Source organism: Chionomys nivalis, chromosome 6, assembly GCF_950005125.1.
Source record: "Chionomys nivalis chromosome 6, mChiNiv1.1, whole genome shotgun sequence".
Lineage (NCBI taxonomy): Eukaryota > Metazoa > Chordata > Mammalia > Rodentia > Cricetidae > Chionomys > Chionomys nivalis.
The window spans coordinates 90,822,404-90,849,993 of NC_080091.1; the positions used below are offsets into that span (position 1 = coordinate 90,822,404).

The 27,590-nt window shown below is 43.7% G+C and overlaps 1 protein-coding gene across 4 annotated transcripts in view; it reads right to left on the minus strand.

The window, feature by feature from the left end:
• Window positions 1-27,590, minus strand: part of Ptpn13 (protein tyrosine phosphatase non-receptor type 13) — a 194,951-nt gene that overhangs the window by 38,872 nt on the left and 128,489 nt on the right. For 2 of the 4 annotated variants that reach the window (XM_057771410.1, XM_057771407.1), the window contains 13 exons: window positions 22,027-22,116; window positions 21,486-21,593; window positions 21,189-21,320; window positions 17,973-18,418; window positions 16,925-17,056; window positions 14,917-15,010; window positions 13,174-13,259; window positions 12,320-12,482; window positions 9,540-9,754; window positions 9,318-9,416; window positions 6,243-6,592; window positions 4,809-4,995; window positions 1,456-1,614 (listed from right to left, as the gene is read on the minus strand). In XM_057771410.1, the coding sequence (XP_057627393.1) occupies window positions 1,456-1,614; window positions 4,809-4,995; window positions 6,243-6,592; window positions 9,318-9,416; window positions 9,540-9,754; window positions 12,320-12,482; window positions 13,174-13,259; window positions 14,917-15,010; window positions 16,925-17,056; window positions 17,973-18,418; window positions 21,189-21,320; window positions 21,486-21,593; window positions 22,027-22,116 (2,261 nt within the window). Of the gene's footprint in view, window positions 1-1,455; window positions 1,615-4,808; window positions 4,996-6,242; window positions 6,593-9,317; window positions 9,417-9,539; window positions 9,755-12,319; window positions 12,483-13,173; window positions 13,260-14,916; window positions 15,011-16,909; window positions 17,057-17,972; window positions 18,419-21,188; window positions 21,321-21,485; window positions 21,594-22,026; window positions 22,117-27,590 lie in introns of all 4 variants that reach the window. The other 2 variants (XM_057771408.1, XM_057771406.1) reach the window with 1 other exon arrangement.

The window sequence follows — 27,590 nt, forward strand, 5'->3', positions numbered from 1 at the left end:
TTACAGGTCTGTACCACCGAGCTGGGTTTAGGTAGTGCTGAAGCTTGAACTCAGGGCTTCATGCAAGCTACACCTGCATGCTACCAACTGGGCTACATTCCTTGTGTCTGACCCCCCACCCCACTTTTTTGGAGACAGGGTCTCATGTTAACTTCATTAGGCAGTCAAGAGTGACCTTGAATTATTTCCTGGTTCTAATGCTTTTCCTTCCCATGAGCTGGGATTACAGGCGTGTGGCACTCTGTCTTATGGAAGCCTCTCACGTTTAATGCGGTGGGCAATGAAAACATAAACCAGAGAAACTATCATATTAACTCAGCTTTCTTCCTTCTCCAGTGCAGACTTGCTTTCGGTCACTGATAGGGTCTGTATGTGGCTCAGATTTGTTCCCCAAAGAATTCATGTTAATTAGGACAGTGGTCTTCAGTGGTGGGACCTGTTAGTGGTGAAGTCTGGTCAGAGGGTCAGACGGTGTGCCTGTAGAAAGCAGTGGGACCCCAGACACTCAGGCGTCCTTTTGATATGTGGTCTCTTTTCTCACACAAGTAACTGGCCCCCAAAATCTCACGGGGAGGATTTCTGTTAGGGGGTGTGGCCTTGTTGGAGAAAGCGTGCCATGGTGGGGTCAGGCTTTGAGGTCTCCTTTGCTCAAGCTACGCACATCCTTTGCCTTCGGATCAAAATGCAGAATTCTCAGCTCCTTTTCCACCACCATTTTTGTCTGCATGCCACCATGTCACCTACATGGCGATAATGGACTCAACTTCTAAACTAGAAGTTTTTCTTTCTAAGAGTTGCACAACTCTGGTCAAGGTGGTGTCTCTTCCCAGCAATAGAAACCCTAAATAAGGCAGGTTTGATGCCTTCACTGGGGCTGAGAGGCTGGTGCCATGTCCTTAAAGTTCCCACAGTGTGAGCTAACGAAACTTCTTTTCTTTTAAAAGTGTGCTTGTGTAAGGAATTTCACAGTAGTAACAGAAACGGGATTAGGACAGCCGTATTTGTACAAATATGCCCATTTATGTTAAATGTCTCATTTAAAAGCGTATTTTATTTTATGCATGAGTGTTTTGCTTGCATCTATGTCTGCACCACTTGTGTGCCTGACGCCTGCAGAGGCCACAAGAGGGCACTGAGGTTCCTGGAACTGGAATTACAGAAAGCTGTCAACCCACATGCTGGTGCTGGGAATCAAACCCAGGTCTTCTAGAAGAGCACCCTGTGCTCCTACCCCACCGAGCGGTCCCTCCACACTCAATGTCTCACCTTTATTTTATTTATTAATTTATTTAGATTTTTCAAGACAGGGTTTCTCCGTAGCTTTTTTGGTTCCTGTCCTGGAACGAGCTCTTCTAGACCAGGCAGGCTGGCCTCGAACTCACAGAGATCTGTCTGCCTCTGCCTCCCGAGTGCTGGGATTAAAGGCATGCGCCACCACCACCCAGCTTGTCTCACCTTTATAAGGCGGTCTCCAGGCTTCAGCCTGCCATCACCCTTGGCTGGATCCTGTATGACGTCATGGACATAACAACCAATACTCTGGTTGCCTTTGGTTACTGTAAAACCCAGACTTCCTTTTTCTGATTTAATTAGGGTGATGGGAAGCTCGACTTCCTAGAGAAAGAACAGATTGATTTAAAAAGGGTCTACTTTGTCCTACAGACAAACACACATGAATACTGTTGTCCTTGGTTAAGAGAGGAGAAACCCAAATCTTAAGTTTACTTTACTTGGCCAGGAGAAGTCTTCTCAATTCTAGACAGAATGTTCCTCTTTCCAAGCATGTAACATTTTTAAGTATGAAACTGTGTGTTTGTCTCAAGACTCTTTCCCTCCCTCCTTCCTATTCTTCTTCAGCTTTTATTTTTTTTTCTATCTCGAAGAGCTAGGATCAAATTCAGAGCCTTACACATGCCAGGCAAGGCCTTCCCCAGAGCTGCACCTCAGCCCTGCCTTTGTTCTTGCATGTACAAGATACGCAAGGAGCCAAAGTGAAAGTACTGGTAATCAAAACTACATTTTAGAGTGGATGGTTTCAAAAAATTCTCCACATTTTTAAACAACCAAGACAGAAGGCAGGAGACACAAAAGGAAGCTGTTGTTTGCTGATGTTTTTGTAAAAACATGAAGTGTCTGGATGATCGTGTGCCATAGCCGCTTTTTATTAAGATGCACAGCAAACAGCTGAGAAGGGAGGATGCTTATATGGCCAATGACAGACTTTATTACTAAGAATAAAACCGAAATATTGATGTACACCCACCCATCCTCCCTGTGACACACAGACACACAGACACACACACCCTACCACACGATTATATGAAAATGAAAATTACGGAAAGACTATTTTGATTTAAAATCTTTATGGTTTGGGGATGGTGAGATTATAGGTGCCTTTCCTCCTCTTTTTACTTATTTTATGATGTTTTTACATAAACATCTATTTTTGGACTAATAAACAGTGGAAAAGTCTGACTTTAAATTCATGTGAAAGAATTATCATTCTTGGAAATTTTTTCTAATCTTGATTTGCAGGCTTAGACACTCATGCTTTAAGTAGGGGCGGGGGTAAGAACTGGGGAAAGGGATGGGGGGGCTGAGGCTGCAGAGGGGTTAACCAACACTGAGAATGCTGAAAAAGCCGAACGGAAATCTACAGTTTTATAAGGTTCCTATGTTCATGCTATGCTTTTCCTAAGAAAGTTTAGTTGGAATTTCTGAGGATAATATCTCTTCCAGAAGCCATAAGCTGTCAAATAAAAAGCTCAGTGCCAAGTGTGGGGTACTTCCCCACAAGCTGTTTGCAGGTCACAGACACCCCCAAAACAACGTAATCTATGGCCATGATTTTTGGTTATTCAGCAGAACCTGATGGTAAGATCCAGCTGTTGAACACCACACACCTTAGTCCCGGACACGGAAACCTCCTGCCTGACGGCTAGCTGGGGCTGGAAGGTGCTGTGCCAGCTTCAGGGTGGAAAGTCACCAACAGTCTTACTAGCAGGGAACATGTAAGTTTCGTAACTATTATTGGTGACAAGCAAGGCAAGATAAGTCATGGTACAGCAGTGGTACAAACGGGGTAACCAAATGCTCTCTGACTGGATTTAATGGGAGATACACACTGTGAGATTCAAAAGAAAATGGCCCCCAAAGGGAGTGGCACTATTAGGAGGTGTGACCTTGTTGGGGGAAGTGTGTCACCATATGGGTGGGCTTTGAGGTCTCCTTTGCTCAAGGTTCCCTCAGTGTGACAGTCAGTCAACTTCCTGTTGCAAGATATAACACTCTCAGCTCCAGCATCACATCTGCCTGCATGCTGCCATGCTCCCTGCCATGATGGAAATGGACTGAACCTCTGAACTGTAAGCCAGCCCCCTGAATTAAATGTTTTCCTTATAAGAGTCCACACCCCCAGCTGAGGAGCCATTGACAAGTTGATGGGATAGGGAGAGAGACTGTTTTCTTTAAGAATGTAGCCACTGGTAAGTCAACCGTGCTCCTGTCCATGGCCCCACATCCGGGAGTACATGGGCAGCACAAACTGGACTTGGTGGGTTATTTAAAAAAAATAAAATAAAATAAAAGAGGGGGACCTGAGCTTGGGTGGAGATGACGGATGGGACTGGATCTAGGAGGAGTATGTGGGAAAGAATGGGGGGCGGTGAATGTGATCAACACACATTTTATCCATGTATGGAAATCTCAAAGTGAATCCATATCAATCTCTCTCTCTCTATGTAAAGTTTTAAGGCTACACTACAGTGTAAAGACTCCACTCATACACACAAAAATTTAAAGACAAATTATATTCAAGCACCAGAATCTCACTAACTCACGAAGCAGAGAGTTTAGTCAGTAAAGTGCTGGATACATAGCATGAGGGCCTGAACTGGATTCCACACAAAAGCTGGCTGTGGTGCAAGGACCTGTAGTCTCAGTGCTCGGGGATCCCTGGGGCTGACTGGCCGGCCAGACTAACCCAATCTGTGAGGTCTGGGACAGTGGGGAACCTATTTCAAAGTGAACAGCACTTATGCGTAACAGCACTCAAGGCTGCCCTCTGGTCTTCACATGCACGAACCCTCCGTACGTGAATATGTGTGTGTGTGTGTGCTTGTACAGGCACGCACGTGTGCACCCACATATGTACACACACTCAGTAGGTATAAGCCAGGTATGACGGTGTATGCTTATAATTCCAGCCTTAAAGAAGCAGCGACAAGCAGATCCCTGGAGCTCTCTGGCCAACTAGCTTAGCCCAGTTGCTGAGTTCCAGACAAATGGGAGACTTGGTCTCACAAAAACCAAAATAATGGCTCCAGAGAAACAGTATCTGAGGTTGCCCTCTGGTCTCCACATGCATGAGCACACGCATACACCCATAAACACACACACACAGTCAGTAGGTAATTCAGAGATTCAGGAAAAGAAGCGGTGATGAGCACCTGTCCGTAGCAGGAGTCTTACATGCATTGCTTCATTCCGTCGTTTCCAGCCCTCTGAAGTCAGAAGACTGCAGAACCAAAGCTGCTGGACTCTGAAGAGTTAGGGGACTTGTCTGCAAGTGTCTGCCAAGATGGCAGCAAGGCCGCGAGAAAGCCACGAACAATATACAGCATTTTTCATCCTCCCCTAATTTCTCACCAGGGAAATGTCAGTAAGGGCTGTTATTCATTTGTAAATGTAACGTGAGTTACTTTACAACAGTTTTTTTTTTCTCCAGCTAACAGAAAATGCGTACATCTATACCTTCATTGAGAAAAATGACAATTGTTTTATTGCTTGTAACAGAGAATGATGCTCACCAGCTCAGAGTCCTCAAGGTGGTTTCCCAAGTCATTTTTCCAAGTTGTCCAGTTTTCTGGTTTCTTCAGCTCAGAAGCAAGATGTGTATAGTATTTCCCAACAGAGTCAGAAGCAGAAAATTCTGACTGGGGCTGACAGGTCTGTCCAGGACTGACATCCAGCGGTGGAGGAGGAAGAGAAGGATGGCTGCAGAGATAAAGGAAGCAGTGCTATCTGTGGGCACATTTCAGAACCAACACTCAGTTGGATGTTTCTGCCTGGATTTGAGTGAGAGCCTCACGAGCTTTTAGACTACGGGTTTACTCAATGTCTACTATATGTTGATATTACCATTTACTGATTCTCTGTGCAGGTTCAACTTTGAATAAGCTCTTTAAGCTGCAAAATGACAGTAAGACAAGCTAGATATAAGTATACCTTCTATTCCTCGTTGTTATTCAAGATGGAAGCTAATGTTATCAGGGGTCTAATTTGGATTTCAACTCAATAAGAAAAAGAGAAATAAGAACATCTTACTCTTCTGGTCATTTACCCATTTACTAAAGTATTTATTTTCCAAAAGCAGGGATTCAACCTAGGGTTTTATTCATGCTAAATAAGCATTCTGTTCTTATCTCTTGCCCTTTACAATCCTTTTTTTTTAATTTGAGGAGGGTCTTACAGGTTGTCTGTGCTGGCCTTTAAATCTTTCCTCCCCTAGTCTTCCAAGTAACTGGGATGATACTCCTAGTTCCTGTGGTCACTTTGGATGAAAGAACAGGAACAAAGGAAGTAGGGACAAGACGGGAGGAAGGAGGGGAGGTGGGAGGGGGAAATGTGGGCAAGTGTGGTTGGACATAAACACACAGACACCAACAGCCAAGGTAGCTGCATGTTTGTCCTGCAGGCTCCTATGCTTTCAAACACGTCCTTTCCCCTGTCTCCTGATCTTGTCATCTGCAAATCCTCCTTTGCTTCCCCTTGTAATTCTAACCTCTCTGAGTATCACTACCTAAATATATCTCTTTTCTTTCTGTTTAAACTGTATTGGGGAACCACTTTCTTAATAACTAACAAATATGCTCGAGATGGAAGCAAGGGTCACACTGCGTGTCTGGAGAACTTACATCTGCTAGCTCTTGAGAGCTAACTAAAACTGTGAGACACATCAGCAAGACCTCTAATGAGCCACTGCTTGCTAACCATGCTGAATCCACAAGCATTCCATCCGTTAAAAAAACCTGTGTTTTTCATGTGTACGTATGTACATGGCTATAAGGCTGCCCTATCCCCTGGAGCTGAAATTCTTTGAGGCTATGAGCTGCCCGGAATGGGTGCTGGGAACTAAGCCACGTCTCCAGCCCACCAGATGTCACGTTCTTGGAACAATTCGTATGGCTGCTGCCGTTCCTACACCACCGGGTGCTCTGGACACCACGCATCCCTGGCAATACCTGTTCTCAAATTCCGGTTTGCTCGGTGTTTTCCGAGGGAGGTAAAACATGGCACATGCGGGTTCTTCCTGCTGACTGTGCGCCTGGGACAGCATGTTATTCGGAGCTTGAGTCAACGCTGAAGGCAAGGAGACCTGTGGTCTCCTGGCTGGAGCGCTCGCAGAGTCGTCCTCTCCACTGCTGCTGTCACCAGAGCTCTCTCTCCTGGAGGGACACTTGCGCTGCTCCTTGTTTCTGCCAGACAGCTCGTTCTCATCCGAGCTGGTGCCTGGTTCCATGGAGAAGGGCGACGGCTGAGAAGCCTCTTTACTATTGTTTAGAAACACTTGTGCTGGAGAGTGGAACGGAGTCTGAGAGGGACACATGGAAGGACATCAGATCGTGACAACATACATTAACTTCAGAAATGGTCAATAGCTGACGGAACTGCTAAGTAGCAGTCCTTTATACAAAATCTAAGTATTCTGATAGTGAGCGCAATTCATGCTCGTTAAAGATGAGCACTCTAAGGTGACAACTGCTGACGCTGTACGAGCAGCACTGTTCTACTGGCATCAACTCATTCTTCGTACAACTGTGCAGTGTGGAGATGCCACAGTGCATAGTGAAGGTCAGAGGACAGCTGGGGATCGGTTCTCTCTTTCCACCAAGAGAGATTCTAAAGTCCTTGGGCTTGCCAGCAGGTGCCCTTTCCTGCTGAGCCATCTCACCAGCCTGATTTATATTTTATTTTCAAAATTTAGTTATTTCTTTTGTGTGTGTGTGTGTGGGGGGTATGTGCGTGCCTGCGTGGGTGCCATGACAAGTGTGTGTGTCTATGTGTGTGTACATGTGTGTCCACACTATGGCATGTGTCCTTGTGCATGTGTATATGTGTGTGACCATGCCATGGTATGTGTGTGTGTGCATGTGTGTCCGTGTCATGGTATTTGTATGTGTGCATGTGTCCACCTGTGCCATGGCATGTGTGTGGAGCCGAGAGGACAGTTCTGTAAAGTCAGGTCTCTCTTTCTACCTTCACATGAAATCCAGGGATCCCACTGATGACAGGCTATTACAAGTACCTTTCCTCTCTGAGCCATCTTGCCAACTCTGACTTATATTTTAAAATTAGAATTAAAATTATATGTTGTACTTTGTATCCCATTTTCAAAATTTAGATTCTATCATGAACATTTTCTAAGTTAAAAAAAGTTGGTATGTTCTTTGAAGCTTTACGATTTTATATGTGCCTGAGTACATGCATTGTGCATGCATGGTCCTACAAAGGCCAGAAGATGGCAAAGGGTCTTCTGGAAGTGGAGTTATCGGAAGTTGTGAGCTGCCTGATGTGGGTACTAGGAGTTAAACCTGGGTCTTGGGATCTGAACTGGCGTCCTCTGGACAAACAATGAATGTTTTTAACTACTAAGTCTTCTCTCCTGCCCTGTTCTGAAGTTTTAAAATGTGCTTTGGAAACACACTGAGTTTATCATAGTTTTATGGAGGGCTGCGTTTATTTCAGCCTCCATTCCTGGATACACAGTTGTTTGCACTAACAGAAATCTAGGCGAGGCTCTACGCATGTATGCATGAAAACTTCCCTGTGACTTGCTTTTCTCTGCAACTGTCTAGGCTGTTGTGCATAGGATGTTTTCAAAGGCCTTTTAAAATATTTCTAAATTGGTTTCTAGAAATACTTGATCAATTGATGTACTCAAGTGTGTTACATTCAACCCATCCTATCTGATGCTTCAAATCAATGTAGTCTTTGTTGTGTGTGTCTAAGTGTGTGTGTGCATGTGCACATGTGTGCACCTGTCTGGGGAGAATAGAAGACGGCATGAGGTTCCCTGGCGTTGGGAGTTTCAGGCAGTTGGCGGTGGACTCTGCAAGAGTGGTCTGTGCCCTTTCCAGTCCCTTCAATGTGGTTCCTTCAAATGCTACTTCTAATGAAAGTTTCAGAAACACTTTGCTGTTATGTCCTCTTCGCAGGCCTCATCCCCCTGCCCCCGTATGAGGGTGAGAGTGCCTGGCTCAGTCTCCTCTTCCTCCAGAGCCAGAAGGCACCACTGGGAGCAGAGCCCCCTTTAAGCCGACAGATCAAAGACAGATTCTCTTGTAAAATGCCATCAGAACACATTTTTAGATTCTTAAATTACTCTGTGACATAGAAGAAATAAATATAGCCTTTTTTTCTAGATTCTGATTCTTTTTAAGGGACAAATAATCTCAATGACTTCTTTACTGAGCTTTTCTCAGTTCCATCCGATTCTCATCTCTGACTCCCCCTCCCCTGCTCGAACCCTTTTCACAACAAGTCCTCTTTTATTGGCGCCATCTGTGTGTGTGTCACCCATGGAGTTTGATTCGTTCCTTGCCGAAGTACAAGTGGGAAGTCACTCACTGGGGCACAGACGACTTTTCTGGGGCTGGCTACACCACTGAAGAAACGACACCCACCAAACAACCAGTCCCTCAGGGAGGGCTGGAACCTCTTAAGTCCCTCTATATGATTGACTGTTGGCTGGTCCAGTCTTGTGCACCGTTTCCCAGCCATGGCTTCCCCACTGTTTCCAGAGCTGCAGAGGTGACACAGAGATGGCCGTTCAGCGCCAAATCCTCTACCACTACCTGGTCTACACTGTGATAAGCACGGCTTCTGCACTAAGGGAGGCTCACAGCAGCAAGATTCTTGAGAAAGCTGTGCAGGGCACTAACCTCAGGTACTGCTCAACTCTCATTTTTACCCACATGCAAATGAGAAGGACTGTTCTCTGTTTAGCTCAGTGAACAGACGGACACGACACTTTTGTAACTTACTGTCTGGTCAAGTCTGCTACACTTAGAAAATCCCTGAAAGTCTAGCTCTCTAGAAGTTCAGAATTGAGAGAGTGGAGAGAGAGGAGGATGACATGGCAAAGACGGAGTGTGCGGGAAGAGTCTGACACACGCGGTGGCAGTTCCTTGTTCAGTATCGAGGTGTGATACCCAGTGCACCAACCCACCAGGAAACGACGGCAGAAGCCAGCAGATCTGCTCAGCACACCACTCGACCCATAATGTACAACAGAAGTTAGTATCCCACAGCCTTACCGAAAACGCAGTATCGATTTCTGGTAGCACGCCTGGCGGGGGTCTGCAGAGGAGCAAGGACACTTCAGGAGCTGTTCCCCTCAGAGCAGATATGACCTCCTGGAGGGTGTGAGGAAAGATGGCAAAGGAATGCGGAGATAAACTGGCAGGAAGCAAACAGCTCACCCATTGGCCCATCCTCAGAGCACTGAAATACTGCTCCCGTCCAAGATCACGGCTCACCTGCTGAGACAGTCCCTTCAGCGGGGCTCCATTCACTTTCAATATAACATCTCCAACATCAATTTTTCCACTTTCTGCAGCTGGCTGTCCAGGGAAGAGCTTTTTAACTCTCACTATGCTGGCATTGATTTGTTCTGGTATAAGATTATCTTCTCGAGAAAAACTGAATCCTAGGCCCGAGCTGTTTTTCAATAGTTTGACCTCAAATGTATTATCTAGGGAAGAAAGTTGAAAAGTTAAATATTAATAAGTGTGTGTACATATAGACAGAAAAACGTGTATTTCTGCTTTCATTGGAACTTTCTGCATTGTCACACACTCTTCCTATCGTTAGAAAACCTTTTTTATTTGTTGGTATGTGTGCATGTGTATGCAGTGTGGGTATGAATGGATGCATGTGTGTGACTCATGCATGTGTGCGATCTGTGTGTGTGTGATGTGTGTATGTGTGTGGAGTGTGGGTGCAAATGCATGCATGTGTGAGATCTGTGCATGTGTGTCATGCATGCATGTGTGTGACCTGGTGTGATGTGTGCACGCTTGTGGAGTGTGGGTATGAATGCATGCATGTGTGTGATCTGTGTGTGATGCGTGCATCTATGTGTGATGTGGTGTGATGTGTGCACGCATGTGTGTGATGTGGTGTGATGTGTGCACACGTGTGGAGTGTGGGTGTGAATGCATGTACGAAAGCAAGAGGTGGGCGCCAAGTGCTCTTCTCCGCCGCTCTCTACCTGTTGTTTTATTTCTTGAGACAGGGTCTTTCAGAGGAGTTCACGGGTATGGTACTGGTGCCAGTTAATATTACAGATATATCCACCATGCCCAGTTTTCGTATGTGGTGCTGGTGTGGTTTATGATCTAACAAATAAAGCTTGCCTGAATATCAGAGTGTGGAACGAGGCACTAGTTAGCCATAGAGCCAGGCAGTGGCGGTGCACACCTTTAATCCCAGCACTCGGGAGGCAGAGAGAGACAGATCTCTGTGAGTTCGAGGCTACTCTGGGCTACATGAAATTGATCCAGCCTAAAAGAGAAACAGAGCCAGGCGGTGGTGGCTCACACTTTTCATTCCTGTATTTGGGATCCCATGCCTTTAATCCCAACACTAGGGAGGTGGAGACAGGAAGGAATATGGTTGGGTGGAGAGAGGAATATAAGGTGGGAAAGACAGGAGCTCAAGCATTGAGTCTGAGCATTCATGGAGCCAGGACCTTGCCCTGCCCCCTTCAGTCTAAGGATACAGCAGAGGTAAGAAGTCTCTCCAACAGCTGGCTCCTTTACTTCTCCGATCTTTTAGCATCCACCCCAATATCTGACTCCGGGTTTTTATTATAAAGACCAATTCGAATTCATGCTACAAACTCAGAATTTCATGCTTTTTTTGTAGACAATGACAGACTGAGCAGTTTCCCCAACCCCATTCATAAAACTCGAATTAACTGTTTGAATGGGAAGTGTTTGTAAAGCAAGGTTCTCTAAGTGGAGCGGGGTTTCAATGCCATGTGTTTCAAGAGGGCGCACTAAGTTAAAAATGGGGAGGGGAGGATCACAAGGAATTCAGGTATGAAGAGAGACATTGAGAATACTAAAACAGTTGGGCATGGTGGCACATGCCTTTAATCCTAGGACTTGGGAGGCAGGGGCAGGTGGATCTCTGTGAATATGAGGCCAGCCTGGTCCACAGAGTGAGTTCCAGGACAGCCAAGATACACAGAGAAACCCCATCTTAAAAAACAAACAAACAACAACAACAACAAAAAGAACACCAGAACAAATGCCAGCTTGGGGTGAGGAGAGTAAGATGATGCCAGCATGCTTCTGCAGAGTCTATTTTAATATGGATATGTTATGATGACATTCCAGAAAACCCTCACATGTAAGATACAGGAACAGAGTTCAAAGCAGAAGAAAACGACCCAAAGAGGGAGTGAGTGAGTGTGGTGAAGCAGGGACAGCTCAGGGTCAGACAGATCTGGGTGCCCTAAGCTTTACACTCATCCAGGGAATAAGAGAAGACATTCCTGACCATGACCATCACCAATTCTAGAGTAAGAACACAGGAATTGCTTAAAGGATTTCGGAGCAGAGGGCGCACCAGCCTCAAGAGAACTCATATGGCATCAGCCTTCTTTTCTTGGCATATTACCAATTATTATTATGGCTATAAAGGCTGGCACATTGTTAAGAAGAACAGCATTTGGAAAATCTAAATAGATTTCTGTGCAGGGTAACAAAAAATTTAGAGGTAGGTGTGGTGGCATACGCCTGTAACCCTAGCACTTGGGAAACTGAGGCTGGCATGGGTTATCCATGAACAAGGCCAACTTGAGTTATGAAGTGAGATCCTCTTTCAAAGTCAAAACCCAAAACAAATAAACAAACAAAACCTTAAGGTGCAGTTGGGTTTGAAGCCATTTTCAACAATTATTAATACTTAATTTTTCCTTACTGAATTTCATTTAAAACTTGACAACTATATTCTGTAGCTGCTGTATACCCTGCTCTCTGCAGTGAGAGGGCTGCTCTTTTATGAATGAGACACGAATCATGTCTCAACAAACCAGATGAACATTTCAGGATAAATTACTGCTGTGTGTAGAAATACTGACAGCTATTTAAGGTATTACTAATGACCACATTCAGGCATGATTTCACCTGTGTTTTGGTCAGGCTGGTGCTGCCTGAGTTTTACAAGTTTGACAAGAACAGAGACACTGAAGTATGAACTGGAGTAGACTGAGAACTGTAGTCACATGACCTGAATGGCGAGGCCTGACCTTCAGTCATGAAGCTGTAGTCTTTGCCATGAGCTGTTTTCTGCACTGTCTTTTCTGGGCATTGGCCTGGGGCATCCTGGTCTGGAGAGACGCACTGTGGGTCTGTAGGATCGTGTTCTTTGGATGTCGATGTCTGCCCCTTTTCTAACAATAGATGGACCACCTGAGAAAATGGAACAGGGCACTGTTACCTGAGAAGACCAGTAAGCTAGATTAAGTTCTAGGACTTCGCGTTGTTGGAGGTATAATAAAGGAATCAACTCTACACCAAAATATAGGCACAGAGTCAAAAAAAGCACAGTAACAGAAAAAAGGAACTGAAAGTCTCAAAAATAAAGATTTTATTATTTTCTGCATGAATAAAAGGAAAAGCTATTATAAAACATGTCAAATACACACATGTTATATGCATGTGTATATATAATATAATATAATACCCAAATATATGTGTGTGTATTATAGATAATTTGGGTGGCTAGGGCAAAGACACTCGGCAGTAATTATAAATACCATTATAAATAATTTGCTCAACTCCGATAGAAAATATACTGAACAATGAAATCAGCTTTTAGGTTGAAAGATGATTAGACACTTGTAGATGTTTGTGAAACATCTGAAAATACAGTCAGTCTCCACGCCTTCCCACCAGCTACTGGCTAAAGCAGCGCCAAACACTGCCCAGAATCGGCTCCTTGGTGGAGATGCTCATCGGAATCCGTGCTTCCAACTAGAAGGACACAGCAAGAGCAACACGGTGCCGAGTGACTGTGCTGCCTGCCTTGGCTTCCTGACTAGCAGGTCTCTAACTGCTGTGGGCTAAGCTCTCTTAGCAGGTAGCTACAATGATCTCTTACCTGCCCTGTGTTTCGTAGTGTTTCCACAGCCTGCTTGTGGGTAGCTCCTTCTAGACTGACTCCATTAACGGCAAGCACCCGATCACCTGTAAGTTAGGAAGTTGTTTCAAAAGAAGAGAATCGTTAAGAAAAAAATCTATAGGGTTTTTAATATCCAGTGTTTTTTCGTATTTATTTGGGGAGAGATGTAGTGGCATTTCAATTGTGTTTTAATAAAGCTTGCCTGAAGATCAGAGAGTAAAACAGCCTCACTGGTCAGCCTTACAGACCAGGCAGTGGTGACACACACCTTTAATCCCAGTAGCCACACTAGTCTATGTCATAGAAAAAGGGCAGTGCATGCCTTTAATCCCAGCCCTAGAGAGGATTAGGGAAAGGGAGGAACAGCTCTCACACACAGTCTCATTCTGAGATTCCTGGAGGCAGGACAACCATTTCAGACTGAGGTCGAGGTAGGAACCAGTGGCTGGTTGTTTTGCTTTTTGGATCTTTAGATTGAACCCCAATTTCTGTCTCTGAGTTTTTATGCTTCAGAGAGACTCAGACAAATGTGGAGAGATGATGGAGAAGGGTCATATGTCTATTGGTTAATTAATAAAGAAACTGCCTGGCCTTTGATAGGACAGAAAATTAGGTAGGCGGAGTAGACAGAACAGAATGCTGGGAGAAAGAAGCCGAGTCAGGCAGTCGCCATGATTCTCTCATTCCAGACAGACGCAGGTTAAGATCTTTCCTGGTAAGCCAGCTCGTGGTGCTACACAGACTATTAGAAATGGGTTGATCAAAGATGTGAGAATTAGCCAATAAGAGGCTAGAACTAATGGGCCAAGCAGTGTTTAAAAGAATACAGTTTCCGTGTAATTATTTTAGGGCATAAGCTAGCTGGCGGCCGGGAGCTGGGGCGGCAGGGAAGCGGCCTGCCGCTCCACACTACAGAGAGAACTGAACATTGTTGAAGTACTCCTGATAACTGGAAAGAACGCAGGAAGGAACTGCTAATAACCTCAGTGGTTGTGACAGTGCGGCCTGCCCCGCCCAGGCTGGTCACACTGTGTGACGACCCAAGTGCAGGATTGTAGGTACGCATCACTACCTGGCTAGAGTAATACGGATTTATAGCAGTGCCCTTAAGTCATGAAGAAAGAGAAGCGGATTTAATCCCAGCACTCGGGAGGCAGAGGCAGGCGGATCTCTGTGAGTTCGAGACCAGCCTGGTCTACAAGAGCTAGTTCCAGGACAGGCTCCAAAACCACAGAGAAACCCTGTTTCGAAAAACCAAAAAAAAAAAAAAAAAAAAAAAAAAAAAAAGAGAAGCGGAAGTGTAAACGCACAGACTAGAAGCACGTTTCCAGTCACATACACACCACGCTTGCTGTCGGCCGTCCTCTGTCCGGCACTGTGCTGCTGGCGGGAAAGAAGTCACTTGCTGCGGCTGATGAACAGGCTGGAAGATGACCTGCTGCTGTGGCACCAGGGCGCTTTTTAAAATGTTTGTACATGACCCCAAGGTTCTGATCACTGTAATGTCATCTTTCTTCCTTCCTGGCTGTTTTGGAGACAGGGTCTCTCTATGCAGCCCTGGATGACCTGAAATTCACTATGCAGAGGGCTGAATACTCAGAGATCTCCCTGCTCCTGCCTCCCAAGTGCTGGGATTAAAAGTGTGCAGCACCACACTTGGCCTTAATTTCTATTTATTGTAATATTTGTGCTGCAATTCCTGTTTCCATATAAACAACATACCTTTGTGAATTCTGCCATCTGACTCTGCTGCTCCTTTGGGAATAACGGCTTTCACGTAAATACCACCGTGGCGGACACTGGTATTCACACCTCCCTACACAGAAAAGACAAAGGAGCACTTGTTAACATGAAAACTGTGTGCATGCTTTCACAGGCAAGCCCTAGGAAGGGTTCAAGTCATCAGAGAAAGCTGTGACATTGTATCACTATGTTCAGTTATTCAAATACCCAGCAACACTGTTAGCTAAGTGCTCCAAAAGCAAAGTCTGTTTGTTCCTTTGTTCTTTCTCCTCCCCAATCCCCAATTCTTTACTGAATTCAGAAAGTGTCAAAATGCTACATATTGACTAGATAAGGATCTGTTCCTCCTTTCTAAGTCATGCATTATGAGTAAGCAGAAAGCAAGGTCCATCTATGTATTTGCGAATCTGAGAGCAAATCCCTTTAGTTAAGGAAAAAGCAGTCTTTCTTTTATCTTAAAAGAGGCTGAGAGTGGTGGTGCACACCTTTAATCCCAGCACTCTGGAGCCAGACAGAGGTATATTTCTGTGAGTTCCAGGCCAGCCTAGGCTTTATTGTTGGGTTACAGACCAGGCAGGGCCACATGGATAGACTCTGTCTTAAAAAACAAAACAAAACAAAAAACCTAAAGCAAACAAACAAAAAAGACTTTGGTAGAAAAGACTGTGTGTGTGCGCACACGAGTGTGTGTTCATGTGTGCATGCATACACAAGTGTGTGTGTGTATGTGCATGTTAGGCTAGAGGTCAATATCGGGTGTTTATTGACTGCTTCTCTAATTTTTGAGGTAGAGTCCCTCTCTGGAACCCACTGCCTGAGCTGGATAGATCAGTAAGCCCTGATTGTTACCAGTGCTAGGCTATAGTTGGGAGCCAGTTTTTCCTGTTTTGTTTTTGTTTTGTTTTTTTGAGACAGGGTTTCTCTGTGTAGTTTTGACTGTCCTGGAACTCACTCTGTAGACAAGACCGATAGATGACATCACAGAGATCCGTCTGCCTTTGTCTCCCGAGTGCTGGGATTAAAGGCGTGCACCACCACCACCTGGATAAGTAATTTGTGTTGCTGTTTTGTACTTTATGTGTAGAAGTGTTCTGGCTCATGTACAGTGCCCAAGGAGGCCAGAAGAGGGTGCTAGATCTTCTAGAATTAGAGTTAGAGATGGTTGTGAGCTACTATGTAGGTGCTGGGGATCAGCCTGGGTCCTCTGGAAGAACAGCCAGTAGTCTTGGCCACTGAGCCACATCTCCAGATCCTGAGACGCTTTTAAAAAGACGCTACAAGTAAGGTCTAGTAGATTGTTTTCTACTTTTCATGAAAACATATTATTCTTTCATCATAAAACAATGATGTAATCATAAAGAACGCAGGGGTGAGTGGGAAGCTCTGGAGTCTAGATGCAGGAACTAGGCTTTGCTCTCAGGATGTCACAGTCCTGCTTCAACTGCTTTACATAATGGGCAGTCGCTCTTATAATGTGATTAATGATAAAGCTGCAATTCAGGAATAACATAGAATCCCAAAGTAATTTTATCAAATAGCTTATGTACATATCTCCATTATATTAAAGATATATTCACAGTTCTGAACCTCTCATTTTAAGGTTTTCATTGTGGTGATGAAGGTTTTAAACAAGGCAGTATGTATTTTGGAGAGAATTATCATATAAATATCCTGGTCGTTAGTCATTCATGGGATAAAGAGACAGCAGCTCCTAATTTCACACTCACGCAGCAGCTGTGAGGAGCACAAGAAACATGTGCTCAAGTACGAGACATATGGAGAACAGGCGACTGCCAGGTGTTTTCAACAACGAGGATAAAAAGCAGTGCACAAATTTTATAAAAAGCTTTAAGATAGTCAATTCTTCAATTTTGGAAACATTTGACAAATGTCCCATCTGAAGCAAAATAATTCAACTAGCAAGTTGGGCTACACTAGACTTCTGGAAGTGAAGAAGAGAAAATGTGAAAACCTTGGCAAACAGTACCGTGACACTTATTCCCAAGCTGTTATCATTTTTAGCCAGTTCAACCTCAAAGACTTCTCCAGGCTTAGGAGGTAACGCAGAGCAGGTTTTAAAGCTCATTTTGTTGAATGTATTCATGGAGGAGGTAGGTTCCTTAACAAAGAAACACAAACAAAAGAAGATTTCTAATAAGAGCCAAAATGAACTGTAAGTGGAAACAAATATTTTTTGGGGAAAAATTTTCTCTTAAAGCAAAGCATTAAGGAATAGAATGTATCAGACACAGAGCCCAGGAGCCTTCCTGGACACTATCAGCACAGGGCACTCTTATTCTACTCTTTAGAGAACTCACACCAGAAAGTGAAGCTAGACAAGGCAGAGAGACACTTAGAACCACTGTTCCTGAGTTTGTGATGCACACCCACACTCCTTAAAGTTGGTACTGACCAGTGGACTAAACCGACCTTACTTTGTTGTGTCTGCAGATTCAGTCCAAACAAGGGAGCAATGGCTAAGCTTCATTTCTGAGGGCAGGAGGCTCTTGTGAGGGATACTGTATTTCAATGAAACAAAGCTGACTTCCCCTCTGAGCCTTCCTGTAATGTGAGTTCATATTTCTATCATTTCTAGAACGATCTGTTTCCTCTGCTGTTACTGTTACCTTAGAACTTCAGAAGAATTTAGTCTCCATGGTAACCCCACCTGCCCATCCCATGAACTAGTCACAAGCAGTTCCCTTATTGACGTGTTAAATATGTAAGCGATGACTAATTTATAAGAGTTGAATCCTAATCTGAGCAGAGCTCTTTCAGGGTTAGTGTTCAAAGCCTCTGCTTCTCTTCAGGTTAGCATCAAGGCAGCAGTGCAGCCAAGCTCACACTGGCAGAAATCCACTCATGCGGGTGAAGCCACACGGTTTTAACACCCCATTGTAAACTGCTCCTCCTTTCCAGAGTCACTCAAACATTTAGTAGGTTATATGACTCTCCAATACATTCACCACTTTTCTGCATTGTTAAATGAAAAAGGCGACCCCCCCCTCCCCCCCGGCACTAACGTCAAACCATGCCTTTTTCGGTGTTTGATGATCCTGGTTGCTGGAGTAAGTGGTATCGTCTATGTCAGAATCACCATGGTCAGAGAGTTCAGTTGTGTCAGAAAGGCCTGGCCTTTTAGCTTTGCTCTGGTTACTGTCGGAGAAAATCTCTGCAACCTTGGACAGGAATGGGCTGCTGTGCTGGGACTCCTGCCAGCCTCGGTCACCTAAATGGCTAGCAAAGAAGCCATTGACGTGGCTCTGGGACAAGCTGGCACTTTCGGTCCTGGAGTCCTGGGAGCTGAGGCTTCCTTCCCGCAGGCCCCCGGAGAGCCCGAAAGGACTCTCTGTGATGTGCCTGAGGGTGCCGCGTGGCCAGGGCTGGTCCTCTGCAGGGTCTGCAGCACTGTCCAGAACGTAGGAAGGTTTCTTCATGTAGTTTTTCATCCCATTGGCAAAATGCACAGGAGTAGAAGGCACTAAAGGTTAAGATCCAACAATGAGAAGACACAATAACTCAAGTGATACAATGCTCATACACAAACACACAAGCACACAAATTCACACATATACATACATGCACATACACATGCATACACATACACACATGGCTTACGGGCATACACACATGCATGCACACACACACATACAAATTTCTTTGAGATAGTGTCTCACTATGTTTACCAGGCCTGGTATTTGCTATGTTGGCCAGGCTGGCGCCAAACTCACGAGATTTTTCCTGCTTCTGCCTACTGAGTGTTGAAATTAAAGGCATAAGCCCCAATGCCCAGAAAATAAAATGAATATTTCTTAAAATATAAAATACAATGTCACATTTGAAGATGGATACATTCATGAAGTTCAAAATTGATAAAATTTCTGCAAGGTAAATTGGTAACACCTGTCAAAACCTGAATGCATGAACCAATATGCAAGAGACAGGATCATAGACTAGCGTTAGAACACTTTGTTTCCAGCGAGAATGCTGTTGTGCATCTTCTACATTTATCAGACACATATGAACCACACGAATGCCAACAGCAGAGAAGACGGCATATACATCAGACAGTCTCCTTTAGGAAATGGAGCAGAGTTTTAGTATGTATTCTGTGTTTTACGTAAGTTAAGCTCAGTTTAATATGTCACTGTAAAGAACTTGGCAAACAGACAGAGAACTGCAATAACACAAACGTGCCCATCAGGTGCACATGTTTTACATTAATTAAGCTCATAGTAACAGGGTCACTTTAGAGAACTTGGCAGAGAGGGAGAGAGGACAGCCATAACACGGATGTGTGCTTGTATGCATGTGCTGGAGACTGGGGCCGTTTACGGTAGGGTGATAAGACCATGAGGCTCCACCCCCACGAGTGGGTTGCTACCACTGTAAGCATGTCTTCACTGCAACTCCAACATCTCTGTGCGCAAGCTCTACCATGAGATCGTTTAGCAAGACATCCTGCCCCCATGACAAAACCTCTCTCTTTGGTGACATCATTGAGACAGAAAGCCTGGAGGACATACTGGTGAAACGACTAGCTTGTTTAAGGTTTGTCTTTTTGTAAGTGACACTAGTGTCACTGTGGAACAGTGATACATCATGATAAAATTAGTGTAGCTACCTAAAGAAAAAGGTTACATAGTCACACTTCAATATGGATAAAACAAAACAAACAAACAAACAAACAAACAAACAGGAAAGTCTTTGGTTTCCATACTAGGTAAGGCTCTCCCATCAAGTGCTGTTTTATCAACTTGACTTCCTGTAGCACAGATATATTTAAACAACTGTCTAGCTGGGTACTCATCTGCCTGATAAAAGTTTAATTTCCACGAAGGCTGGGGTTTGTACCTTGGATGCTCTACACACTCAATAAATATCTGAACAAACGACTACCTTTTCTATAATGCATCTGTTATAAGAAAATTAAACTCCTGTGGAGGTGGAGTTAGGGGAGTGAATGTACTGAATTCACACATTCCCTCCGTCTAAAGCGATGGAGAAAGACAGGACTCAACGCTCTGCTTTGGAAAGATTCTTGGCTGCTTTCGCTATCAGTTTCCAGGTGCAGCTGCTCCTTCATGTAAAATACGGTGGCTTAGGAGTAGAAGGTTCTTGCCTATGCTGGAGTGTGCAGTGTTTATAGTATACAAATGCTTATATAATATTTACAAATGTGCATGACATATATATCCACACATATGTAACAGTTACTGAATACAAGCGGAAACCGCTGTCTGAGCTACACTTTTATGCCATGGCTCAGCACATGGTAATTTTGTTTTCCATTTTTTAGCCCAGCATCTAAATTATACCTAGCATTTACCTCAACTATTTTCAGTTCTTTTTTTTCTTTCTTTCTAGTTTGCTGGGATAGGATCTTGCAATGTAACCTAAGCTGGCCTCAAACCTGTGGCAATCCTTCTGCCTCAGCTTCACAAGTGCTGGGTTCACAGGCACGTGCCACAATACCAGGCTAATTTTAAATTCTTTAACATATTTTTAAGGTATCTCAATGATGAAAGTAATTTATTAATTACCTAGCATTTTGCTATTTTTGAAACAGTCAAAACAGACATTTACATTCTTAATATGTACCTGAAATGTATTAATTTTCACCATTTGCTCTCTGTTCAGGGCATTTGGTCAAAGGGGAAATCTGGACAGTAGAGATTGTGGATTGGCTGGCTATTGCTCATGGCATTGTTTACCACACACAGGCTGAGAGCTTCAAGATGCGCTGTCCTCACAACCCTCTTAGCAATTCTGTGTGATGAAGGGAGCATGAGGGGGGCAGGCAGGACAAGTGGAGCAGGATGAGGGACACTACTGTCTATTCTTTAAGCAGCAACAAGAATATGGTGTTTTGTTTTTACTAAATGTCTGGTTTATCATTTTCCTTTTCATACAAGTTGACGTTTGCACAGGACTTTATAGGAAAGTATTAGGTAACTACAACAATCACGTAATGACAGCAAGGCTCATTCTCACGGGACTAAGAAGAGAGGAACACACCAAGATACGGGAATGTAAGTGACATCAATTTTACAAGATTGAATTCAGTTTTGTTCATATTACTGAAGATGAGTGATACAGAAAAAAATCCAAAATGAAAAAATGATATGGGTGCATGCATTACAGCAATTAGACGAGCGCGTGTCAAACTGCCAGGAAGGAAATAAACAGCTTAGATCCAGCTAACTGGGCCAAGGCATGGAGGGACTTAGAACGGACTGCCACGGCATTACCTTTGGTTGGCTTTTCTTTTGGCTGGGAGATGACGAGGGTCACATCTTCAGGTGCATTCTGCAGAATGTCAACTGCAGCATGGTGACTGACGCCTTCTAGGCTCACACTGTTCACAGATATCAAGCGGTCCCCTGGAAAATGCACAGTCATGTATGTTCAACAACAACACAAGACTCATAGCAAACCTTAGAAATTCCATCCTTTCTTATCCTTTTGGTTTTGCCTAAATTTACTTTTACCCTCTGTCCAAATTCATGTATTAGAAAGAGCACAGGAAATATCAAAATATGAAGTACCAGGCTTTAAGCATCCATCCAAGTCAGCTGGTCCTCCGGGGGTAACTGAACTGATGAACACACCTAGGTCCAGCCTTCCCATCTTTTCCCCTCCAATAATTTGAAATCCTGTAAAACAGAACATTAAGAAAAAGTGTTTTTATGATATTGGTTCTTTTAATGACTCATTTGTCCATTTGAAATAAATGTAGATACTTAGATAAAGCGATAAAGTGAAGTATTTGCTGCACATTATCTTTGGCATTTGACGACCAGGGGTGGAGGATGGTGGATGGAAGTGGGCAGGAAGCATCCTGGTGATGCTCAGGAGACAGAGAGAGTCAGGAGAGAGAGAGAGTCTTTGTGTGTGTGTGTGTGTGTGTGTGTGTGTGTGTAGGTTAAGGGCAGGGAAGGGGCAAGAAGGAACACATTATAATGGTCCATGTTTGAAAACATCACAATGAAACCCACTTGTTTGTTGCTAACCAGGAAGTAATAAACAAAAACAAGAAAAGGTGCCAGAGCTGCTCCCTTCTCTCCCCAGATGCTCATGGTAACTCACCTAAGCCATGTTTTGAATCTTTCTTCAGGTTCACCAGTGTGATTTCCCGTTCTGGTGAAGACACGACACTCCATCTTTTGTGCAGTGTATCTATTGTGGGTTTGCAATTTAAAAAGAAAATAAACACAATAAATGCATTAAGATCATCGGCTTGTTCTAATTTAAACAGTAACAAAATATTAATAGATTTCCTTGGTCACTTAAAAATAAAACTTCAGGTCATTGTAGTCTCTAGCATTTTATAGTGATTTATCACTTATAAGCACATTGCCTCACATCTATTCCTTCTAGACCGCTCCTCTTTAAACAGTATGTCCCAGTTACAAGTGAGTCTGTGACTGTCAGGGGATAACAGTCAGCCACCGCTTCACAGGCACAGAACCAGTAAAGTTAGGTTTTTCTGAGTTGTCTTTCTCCTACACCACAGCAGATTGTTTGACAATTATCAAATTAAAATTTTTATCTCAGGGCTTGAAGAGTTAGAACAGCAAAAAGCAAGTGTTGCTCGTCCCGAGGACCTTGGTTTGTCTCCTCCCACCCATGTGGTAGCTGTTGGGGGCACTGCATACATGTGCTGTACTGACATGCATGCAGGTGAAATACTCATATGAATAAAAGAAAAAGGAAATCGTTAAAAAATAAAAAATTCAGGAGGCAGAGGCAGGCCAATTAGTCTCTGTGAGTTCGAGGCCAACCTGCTCTACAGAGTGAGTTCTAGGACAGCCAGGGCTACACAGAGAAACCCTGTCTCAAAAAAAAAAAATTCCCTCCAATATGCTGACATATTATTTATAAATTAGTGAACTACTATTAGTGAGCAGCGGAATAAAACGGTAATAAAAAGGAACTGGATCTAGTTTTAAAAACCCACTTCCTGTGGGGGTTTTATATAAAATAACAACTGGTCGACCATATCTACACGTATCTTCTGACGCCGTTCTCAGATCAGGGATAAACAGCAAACTTTATCTTCTAGCCGTGCCACCACCCAGAATAATGACTTATTATGTACACAAGCTTTCGTAAACTCTATCATCTACATGAATTTCAACATCGGAACTGCAATTTGCCCTTTCTAATTTCTTCTTACTTTTTCTTATCATTCACAAACATCTTAATTAAATCAGTAAATACAACACTTTAATTGCCATATTAGCCAAGTATATTAAAAAATTCAAGCACATAGACAAACACACATACATACACACACGCATGCATGCGAACACATACAAGCATGCACACAAATATGGACTGCAGAGTGGACTGGTCTGTCTATGGAGGTGGTCATGGTGGTAGGTGTTAACACTGACAAAGATAGTTTTATAAGTTGAATTTTCAAATTTAAGTCTATAATGTTCTTAAGCATACTGATGCTTTTTTGTAAAAACCAAAACCAAAACACAGAGATTATGTCTCCACTGAGAGATAAACGAGAGATTCTTACTGCTCTACACACATTTTCCTAATGACTGAAACCACTCACAGTGCGAATCTTCTTTGCTATATGTTCCAACATTTAAGACCAGGAATGGATTTAAATTAGTGTTAATATTATAGGAATTAACATGCAATAGGTATTGATGCCTAAGTAATAAAAAGCGGCACTTCAAAGTCAAGAAATAAATCCTTTACTCCGAGGAAACCTGAACCATCATTTCCTGTCAGCAGGGACTTTAGCCTCGTGTCTTAAGGGCCACCTTAACCCATCTGATCTGTCTGCAGCTCACACGCCCCTTTAGAACGAGGTGATGAGTAATCATGGTAGCAGTGCGGTATTTCTGGTGACTTTCTGATGTAATTACACAGAACGCCCCTGGATGCTACTGCAGGGAGCCATCTCCACTAGACAGTGCTGAGAAAAGCGCACCCGCGGTCTCTCGAACAGCTTTGTAACACCCTCTCATCCGCTCAGCTCTCTTTTCCTGAAGTAGGCAACGAGCTTTAGTTCTTGGTTGTAACACACATAAAATGATATAGAGCAAGACCCAAAACACAAAATAAAGCAAACAAGAGTAAGGCCACAGTGATAACTGAAATAAAAAGTACTTAATTGAAGTATTAAGAAAAAAGAATCCAGACATAATCAAAGTATACTGCAAAGCAACTAGACGGTAACAGTTGCTTTGCATTTTGCACCTCCCTCTCCACGCCCCCCATCCAATTTTCAGATTTAAACTCTTGGTGCATAGGAATTTGGATATTTAGAAACTGGTGAATTAATTATTCTATGGTACTTGGTAAGTTCAAATGCATGTACTTAGTAGAAAAGCAAATTCCCTGGCAGGTATACACAGGATAAAATAAAGATTAGACTAGGGAGAAATGATGGCTTCCAGGTTACTCTCCTGCTACTGTAGCTTAAGATAGAAAGGCACGTGGCCCTGCTTGGTTGTGAAGAAAAGTCCGCCTGGCTTACAAAGAGGATCCCTACCTCGTGTCAGCTTCATGAATGGGCGTAGGGTGAGTCTGTGAGCATCACTAAGTGCTCTTTCAGAGAGGGGCAGTTTCCTCACTTCCACCTCTAACAGGTCGTTACAGGATTAGTTATTCATTATTTATGTGTGTGTGTACATGACTGCACACATGTGTGCGAGCATGTCTGTGTTTGCGCGTGTGTGTGCGCGCACACATGGGCATACCTAATTACAAGCAACAGAGCTTGCTTATTCCAAGATTCTTGACTGTGACTTCAGCACATATTCATTTATTGTGGTTATTCTACTATCCTTCAAATATTTCCTGAGAAACTTTCCTATCAGTATCTATCACTGGGCATCTTGGGGAAATAAAGCAAGGGTATGAAACCTGCGAGTCACAACAGCAAGTGTGACGAGGCCAAGCTTGAGCTTCAGCACGAAACAGACTGCTATTAGTAATGTCAGAAAAAACCACATTTAAAATAAAAGGGAAAATAATGCCAATCAAATGGCTGCGTTTCAGAAGCAGGGGTCAGGCCTACAGAGTGGTCCTGGGAAGCCCTGCAGCAGTGACAGCCTCGACAGCTCCTCCCTGCTGGGTATAAAGGAGGTGACGTCAAGGAAGCAGGGTAGGATGTTCCTGAGTAGCATCCACATGACATCTGCCCCAAGTCAGAGGTTCAGAGACAGGGAGCAGAGTTCAGACTGGTGCAGCAGGAGTCAAAGGAACACCTGAATAGAAACCCTCCCCTTCGCAGACTGTCTGCTCAGCCACGTGGTATTGTAGGGACAGATAAGCAGGATCACCTGTGTAGGTGCGGACACTAGCTGAGTGTGGTTTCCTTTGGTTCTCTGTGCACAGAAGATGCTGACAGTACCTTTTCATTTTGCTTCTCTTTATCCGGGAGGAGTTTCTGAGGGTGTCTACACAAGCAAAGCTATTTGCCTACAGCTCTATGCAAGAGCAGGGCTAGAGTCTCTAGGAGGAAGAGTTCTGGATTTTAACTATATGCAAACAAGCATGGAATGAATGCATGAATATGAGGAGGACCTATTAAGCCTTCAAAATAATTCTCTTTTCCTACTAACATGTATTACAAATACAGCATTTTTCAACTACTTGAAAGTAAAGAATCCTAACTTGAAATTTCCCGTTCTTTAAATGAAACATGCCTGTGTTCTCCCCAGTGACGTCTCCCTGGGAAACAGTGACGGGACTGTGTGTGAGCCCTTACACTAGGGCCTGCCCATCTCTCAGGTCCTGGGAACCTACCTAGTCTTCAGTTGGAACAGCACAGCCACGAGCTCGGTTACTAGGAACAGCATGACTTTCTTCTGACAAGGCTAAAAGCTATGCTGGGATGAAATCCTCAAGGAAACAATAGGATTTAGTAAGGGGAATGGTGTTTCAACTACGTTTTAAGCACAGAAAACAGTGTCTGTGAATTACAGACTAGGCCCTGCCCACATCAGGTGGCCTCAGGCTGACTGATGGAAGAGTCAAGGAGAAGAGGCTTTGAGTAATTCTTCTCCAGAGAAGAGATCTATTTCAAATCGTGGGGCTAATGGGCCAGAGGCACCATATTGGTATAAAAACAGGTTCTTTTCATTGTGCTGTTTTTGTCTGTTTTGAGACAGGGTCTTATTATGTAGCCCTGGGAAACAGTGACGGGAACTAGATCTGCCTGCTTCTGCCTCCCAAGTACTGGGCTTGGTGCGTACCACTACTGCTCAGCTCTCAACACAGTTCCAGTCCCATTTAGTTGGGCATGTTCAAAAGGAATCCTTAAAAAACAAAACCAAAGACTGACTGGGTCCCCCTGCAGGTAGGCGACTGGCCCTTCAGCTCAGGCTAGCTGGTGAGATGAGGCTTCTGAAAATTTAAAGAGAAAAAAAAATTCTTAAGTCTGTATATGCTCATGGAAGTTAGTACAGGTTCATATTCTTGTCTATCAGAATTTAAATCAAAACATGTATGTGCTATCATCACAGAGCAATTGTTAGCAATCACCTTCCTGAAGCTTAGCAGGGAGGTGCCTATTACTAACAGGCGGTGTTGTGCCAAGAGGTCTGCAGAGTGGATTGGACCTTGGTCCCTGGAAACAAACCTTCTGCATTCAGATCAAAACTCACTGTTCTACGGCTCTGCAGAGCTCATCTTTGGCTTCTCATTTGTGGAAAGGAAGCAACATTAGCACCCGCCAGATAGGGAATGGTTACTGCGGGGACTAAATGAGAGGTGAGGTAAGGTCTTAGTAACCGTTAATGCACATTTTACCACCACAGACATGTTAATAGCACAGTATGTGAGCTATGCAGGTCCATGTAAGAAGTCTCTGCCCTGACCCTGATGATGGAGGCCTGTGTACATGGTTACTTAGTTTGACTTCTATGTCATGCTTTCGGCTTTTCTGAGAATTTCTAATGGAGATGAAAAAAAAAATCCCTCACCCTTTCATTTCCCGTGAGTATTTAGGACAGCGTCTAGATTTATAATTTTGAAACAATTTTACCACCAACACAAACTCATTCTCTTGAATAACTGGTATGCCCATTTCTATTAGAGAATGAGAGGTGAGCATGTTGGTTCATGAAGCACCAATTCTATAGGCTTTGACCTTATTTCATAGTTCCCCTTTTTGTCGTTACTATCAAGAAGATTAGAACTAAACTTAGAGGCATCAAATTTAGCTGCTTATTTATTATTTGAAGTTATGTGCATGTGTGCCTATCTGCCTGTGGTATTTGTGTGGGAGTGCAGTTACCCGAGGAGACCAGAAGATGGCTCCTGGGGTTGGAGCTACAGGCCTTTGTGAGCCACCGTGTGGGTGCTGGGCACCAATTCCAGGTCCTCTGCAAGACCAAGTCTAATGGATGAGCTGTCTCTCCAGCTCACCGACATCATTAACATTCATTGCAAACATGCTTGTTTCTCACAGGTTTTTAATAATTCAGCTTTCAGGATTTAAGGGTAAGATTTGGTGCCAAGTAATACATACATACATACACATATATAGTAGATAATAATGGAATATCACGCATAAACCTGTTAGAAGGATCAAATAAGATACAAACATTTTCACAGTAAATTATAAAAAGTTTGAATACAGACTTGAGTCACTGCCCACACTGGTCATACTCCTACAG